Here is a 6488-nt window from a genome sequence, read left to right on the forward strand (position 1 = left end):
ATAAATTTTAAGTATGCTGGTGTTAGATTTGTTGAAACTGACTGTGTGATTTGCTGTTATTTGCTAATTTCTGAGGCAGGATTGACGGACTGGTGATAGAGAAAGTGATTTTTTTAGAGCATAATATATTATTTCGGGGATTCCCTTCTATTACATAATGAACCTTATAGAATAATGTTGTTGTATTATGGAAGTTGGGCGTTTGCCATTTGTAGTGAGACTAGTTCTTAAACAGCACTTTTCTACTTTACCTAAGCACTTACATGCCTCATTCACACAAGCACTTTTTCCAAAGCGTTCCAGCAAACATTCTCTCTGATGTTAAAACTGAGAGTGGACCACTATTATTCCATTAGTCTTTTTGTTAACTTTGATGTGTGTGTGTTTTTTTAAGGTGTAACATACAGACAAGACTGTGAGAAATTTTGTGGAGGCACCCAGTGAAAAGTTTTTAGATAAGTATACTCAAGACTATCTGTTAAACAACTGCTCAGAATTATAAAATAGGTTTTGGGAATAAAGTCTTAAAAGAATGTGTGAAAGTACATTGTAAAAGTATTTTAATAATAATTAAATGTGTTGTGTGAGGCTTTAGATATTGCTTCTTCCTCAAGGACACTGAGGACTTACCATCGTTAAGCCCTGGAGTTTTGTTTTGTGACTTTTTTTGAAGAAACTGGAATTGGAAAAAATAAAAGAAGCTTTGGAAAAGGAAAATCTAAAACCAGTAAAAACCAGAGGTGGAGTTTAGTTAAAGAAGGCATGCTGAATGATGGTGTTGTGCACATGGACGTTGGGCATTAAGTGTCTGGTATCTGATTTTCTGCATAACTTGTAGTTGTTCCCTAAATTTAATAAGAGCGATTCAGAGAGTTTTTTTTCAGTGTTTGAATGTTTGGCTGTGGCTCTGTTGCACTGGAGTTTTTACCAGCAATACACAAGGAGGTTATTCTTCTTTGAGCAACACAGACTGTTTTAATCTGCTGTTCTGAAGTAGTACTAGATGAAAGTAGCCATGTGACAGATTTTCAGGTGAGACAGAATTGGCTGTAGCAGAGGAATGCTCAGATTTTGCTCAGTTCAGGTAAAAAATTGTACATTTTGTCAAAAGTGAAGAAAAATGGTTCTGGCTCAGAAGGCTAAAGGAAAGAATAAAAAGTTCAGCATACCACTGACCCCATCACAAGACACACACACACACACTTACACTTCTTTGCCTTTTTAACTTGAGTCACATGTGGTCTTCAAGCTGCACCTTAGCTCTCTGCACACATGTGGTTTGATTTAGTGCTGTGGAAAGATTAAATGGGAAAGTTGGAAATGTGAAAAAGAGCCATGTCCTTCCTATTATGAAATTTAACTCAATTTGTCAGAAACCAAAGGTACCCTTTAAGAATAACTACCTCTGGAGCCAAACAACTCTCATGGATCTGGATTATGACTTGGTTTAAGAGGTGATCAGAAAGTGTTGAAAGCATTAAGTGTAGACTATTCTACAAATGCCATCACAGTGACGTTATAAAACATCTAATCTTAAAATTGAAAATGTATGTCTGTTTATATTTGGTAGCGCAAGTCACATGTCACATTCTTTGTAATCTTGCCTCTGTACACCACAAAAGTGGATTTTAAATGAAACAATCAAGATGTATGTGAAGTGAAGATTTTGATCTATAATTCAAGGAGTTAAATTTTTATGCATAGTAATACATTTTAGCAATATATAATTCACCAAACAAGTGAAACAAACTACAAAAAACATAAGCATATATCCATCCATCCATCTATTCGCTTCCGCTTATCCTTTTCAGGGTCGCGGGGGGCGCTGGAGCCTATCTCAGCTGTCAGCTGAGGCGGGGCACATTTTTTTATTCAAAAATAATAATTCAAGAACTTTAGCTAAGGAAAAAATATTAATTTTACTTGGCAAACCTTTTGACAGCTCTAGCAATAAGAGCTGTCAAAAATATAAATTAGTCACACTGTCTGACAATTGACCTGCTCATCTCCAGCTACATGCAGGACTTGCAATTGGCAAGTGTTATTTCTCTTTAAGCTTGTAAAACAAAAAATAAAGATAGAAAAAACTGAAACCTAACTTACCATAAAAGTAAACTGTAATGACATGTTGTACAATAAAGGGCTATTCTATACATGTCTAAATATGTCTGTTCTAAAAATGTTAAAGATGAAAAATATTTTTTGTAGAATAAACCTTGACTAACATAACATTAATCAACACCAAAAATTTTATGTGAGGTAAATAAGTATTTTTGAAAACATCTTAACATAGATGACATAATGTACTTTAACAGTTCTTTATTGGCAGGTGTTTAGTTCTAACAACAGCAATGGCTAATAATGGCCACATATTAAAAAAAAAATCAATCACTGCTTAAGAAAGAAAAATGTTTATTGGTTAAAGAAGTATTTAAAAACGTTTTATTTTACCGTCATATACTCACACTTTACAGCAGTGGACCCCACACATGAGCATTGTCTGAATACTTGCAAGCAGTAATTATTGCTTCTCTTCTGTCATTGAACAACATTACTGTACCTCACCGAGATATTTGGTGATTAAAAGTCTGATGTTATTGATTATAATAATGTCTGTGTTATAAAATAAATTAGTAACATGTTCATCATGTCATCAGAAAACCACATACTATGTGTATCATAATGCTTCTCAGTCTCCCATGTCTCAGTGCAACTCCTATTGTAGCCAAAATATCAGTTACATATGCAAATACTCCAAAACAATGACCAACTGGCAATTGAAGCAAAATCGCAGTAAAAGACATTCAAATTGAGATTTATCTTAGTGTTTGGTAGTTGTGGAGCTACACTGGCATATCTTTATTAGAAATGACTAAATATTAGTCCGCATCTATAAGCAGTCTTCTACAAACTCACATTTTGATTGCGACACAGTTAGCTTGATTTACATTCCTAAATATCTACTTCTCAAGCAGCAAATTAAATTGAGCTACACTAAGTTTGAAAAACAAAAAAAAATCGAATATGTAAAATGCAGAAAATCATTCGAGTGTCTTTGTTTCTCACAATAGGTTAAAAAAAAGGAACACATTTCAGCAAATGACTGACAGTAATAAGCCTTTCTTAATAGAACAAACATATTTTGCTGAGTGACAGCAGCTTGCTACCATCATCCCTGCCACCCCTGTGCACACTTCAAAACATGATAAAAGCACTAAAACCTTACACTACACAAATTCAAAGTTTATCAGATAATAAACAATATTATCTGACATATTACCTGATAATAAACGGCAATAAACAGTTTGTGGGGGACTTGTTTGCTTTACTGAGTAGTAGTCAATTTTCTGTCTTAGTGGTAGTTCTCCTAAAGATCCTGGCAATAAATATTAATTTACAAAACATATAAACCCTTTACTGTTAGTCACTGTCAAAGAATTAACCAAGTTATTTATACAACAGCATTGAGCAATAACTTTGTGTTGTGACTAGGGCAACTGACAAATTAGAAGAAATCAACACATCTTTGGGTGAATGAAAATGAGAATGAAAGTAAAGAAACTGAACCAAACTGCACTGATTGGTTGTGGTACCACACTTCATAACTGCACTACAAAACTCAATTTTAAACAGTGTGTTTTTGTTATCCCAAATTCTCTATTGCATGACATTTATATCATTTGACAACATTAGGAAATTTAGATGCACAGGTATGAAGATTTGTGGCTCGCTGTCGTTTATCAGACAAATACAGTGTTCACTGATCTCGACTAAACATAAATGAAACTGAGTGTGTAGTAGCCACTTTACAAAACATTAATGCTGCAAAGCTACTAATGCTTCATACTATCGTATTTCATGAAAAAGGACATCATCAACTGGAAAAACATGAGGAACATTGAAAGAAACAAAAACAGTAAATCTTTTATGTAATATCAGTAAATTGAAACCAAAGCTGTCAACTTATGGGGCTGTGTTCTTGAACAGATTATTAATGTTGGTTGTGTTATACTCTTTCAAATCCCAATTCGTGTGGCTACAATATTCTCTTGAGGCTGGGTTAAAAGCACTAAAAAGTAAAACTCAGTCAGAAAATACTTGTACCTTTGATATTATTACATAATGGTTTTAATGTTTCTTGAACTGACTAAAAGTCTCTATATTGAAGACGGTGATTGAGATTAGTCACACCTCTCAAATAAACCTATGTGATAAAGTGTTTCCTGATGTTTCTGGCTTCAACCAGAAATTCTGTCAGCCAGAGAGAGGTGGAAAGAGACGAAACCGTGTTTTAAACATCCAGGTCATCTGGCCTGGCTCGGCTGCTCATTCTGCTGCTGGCCCTGCTACAAGGCCTGGCATCCATCAACCCTATCGGCTGCAGCTCGTGTCCTGCTGAGGAAGACAGTTTCTTATGCTCGTGGGTATCATCTGGGAAATCAAAGGCTTGTGCGTGGGAGTTTGAAATAGTGCTTCCTCCACCAGTCTGTCCAAGACGGTTCTGTTCTGTAGAGTAGTTAGCCCAGTTCTGCTCGTTGGCCTGCTTATTATAATTACGGCACGAGCCAGTTCCCCGCTCCCCTGTGGCAAGCTTGTAGCCAGGGGGGGACATTGGTGAGAGTGGGGCAGTTGGGGATGAGCAGCCATTATAGTAGGCATACTTCGTAGTAGAGAGTTCTTTAGGGGTAGGGCTTAAGGTGCCTCCGCTGGGGTAGAGTGTGGGTTGTTGTTTGCCTTTTACACGATCTTTGATCCTCTTAAAGAACACATAGAAAAGTTCAATGACATTGAGCAGCAATGACACCAGTGAGACCACCAACATGAAAATAATGAATACGGTCTTCTCTGTGGGACGAGACAAGAAACAGTCCACTCGGTGTGGACATGGGTTCCTCTCACAGGTGTAGACTGCACTCAGACTGAACCCATATATGTACCACTGAATAACCAGGAAGCCCACTTCAAACATAGACTTGAAAAAAATGCTCACTATATAGGTTCTAAGGAGGGCTCCTTTCATCTTGACTTTGCCATGTTCCTCAATACCATACTTTAGCTTTTTCATCTCAATTTTCTTTAAAGGTATGTCGACGTCACCTCCGTCATTTTGCACAGCTTTGAGATCCTCTTCTTTCCTGTTGAGTTTCTGCTCTTTCCTGTTCAGATAGAAGACATGAGCCAGGTAGAGAAGTGTAGGTGTCGACACAAAAATAATCTGGAGAACCCAGAAGCGAACGTGGGAAATGGGGAAGGATTTATCGTAACAGACATTTTCACACCCAGGCTGCTGGGTGTTACACTTGAAGGCTGACTGCTCATCTCCCCAGGCCGATTCGACTGCAGTACCGAGCACCAGGATCCTGAATATGAAGAGCACCGACAGCCAGACCTTCCCACCAGCAGTAGAGTAAGCCTGAACTTTGTCCAGCAGACGACCCAGAGCACTCCAGTCACCCATGTTCAGGGAGTATTAGCTAGTGGGGAAAAAAGAACAATGTTGAAGTGGTTGCAGTGTACAAACTGTGTTACACAAACAGTTATCAAAGTTAGGAGCAGGAACCCTGTTTTTAGGAAAGATCCCTAAGATTCTTGCCATTAGCTTTATTTTGGGTTATTTTTTCCACAACTATCCAAAAAACTAAATTGCGCTGAATAATACAAAGTCTGATGTCTCATCAGTACTCAAAATAATTTGGTATATTCAGTTTAATGTCGCCTTTGAAAGAGGTCATACTATTTTAAGACGTCACGGAATCGTTTTCAGCAGGCACACCAAAAAGTAGACTGTACTGTTAATTATACTACCAAATGATAAATCACATGCTTGTAACACATAATACACACACATTAAGACATGTTACTTCAGAGAGCAATGGCAGCGTTGGATATATGTTTGTAAGGCAACTTTTGCGGGGAAGTGTGAAACAGCAGCCTAATCCCCATGGTGCCTGTAGTAAGTAAGTAACTGCATGTGATCTCACTTATACATGTAAATGGTAAATGCACTGGTGCTTTCTATCTAATATTACACACATTCACACTCCAGTGGACATGTCTCACGCAGACTAGTGCAGCCAGGAGTTGAACCACCAGTCTTCAAATTAGTAGATGACCTGTTCTGTCTCCTTAGCTGACAAGTTATACACAATGCAATGTATTTCTGTGAACATTAATTGGAAATGTGAAAATTAACTTTAGTTTGGGAGTGTTTGGCCTTTATATTTAAATATAAGAAGTGCAAAATTTGAGCTACTAAGAATTTAAGGTAAATTAAGCTTTCATTGGTATTAGATAGGGAACACATCCCGCCACTTTCCACATGAATGAGTTTGTTTGAGTGAAATGATCAAGACAAAGCAGAACAATGGACTCCAACACAATGACCTACTCAGCAAACCACTCAAAAGTACTAAGAGTACTATGGTTTTCATTGAAAAGAAACAATGTTCAAGGGAAAAGAGAGTGAGCCCTAACTCTGAGTTTCCTGA

General features: G+C 37.1%; 1 protein-coding gene across 1 annotated transcript in view; it reads right to left on the reverse strand.

Moving 5' to 3' along the window:
- Positions 1-2304: 2304 nt before the first annotated feature.
- The window catches only part of gja1b (gap junction protein alpha 1b), a 4708-nt gene continuing 524 nt past the window's right edge, over positions 2305-6488 (reverse strand). The window contains exon 2 of the mRNA XM_080881878.1: positions 2305-5474. Within this exon, the coding sequence (XP_080738004.1) occupies positions 4292-5458 (1167 nt within the window). The 5' untranslated portion in view covers positions 5459-5474 and the 3' untranslated portion in view covers positions 2305-4291. The remainder of the gene's footprint in view (positions 5475-6488) is intronic.

This window comes from Rhamphochromis sp. 'chilingali' (assembly GCF_963969265.1).
Source record: "Rhamphochromis sp. 'chilingali' genome assembly, chromosome: 5".
In the NCBI taxonomy this organism is placed as follows: domain Eukaryota; kingdom Metazoa; phylum Chordata; class Actinopteri; order Cichliformes; family Cichlidae; genus Rhamphochromis; species Rhamphochromis sp. 'chilingali'.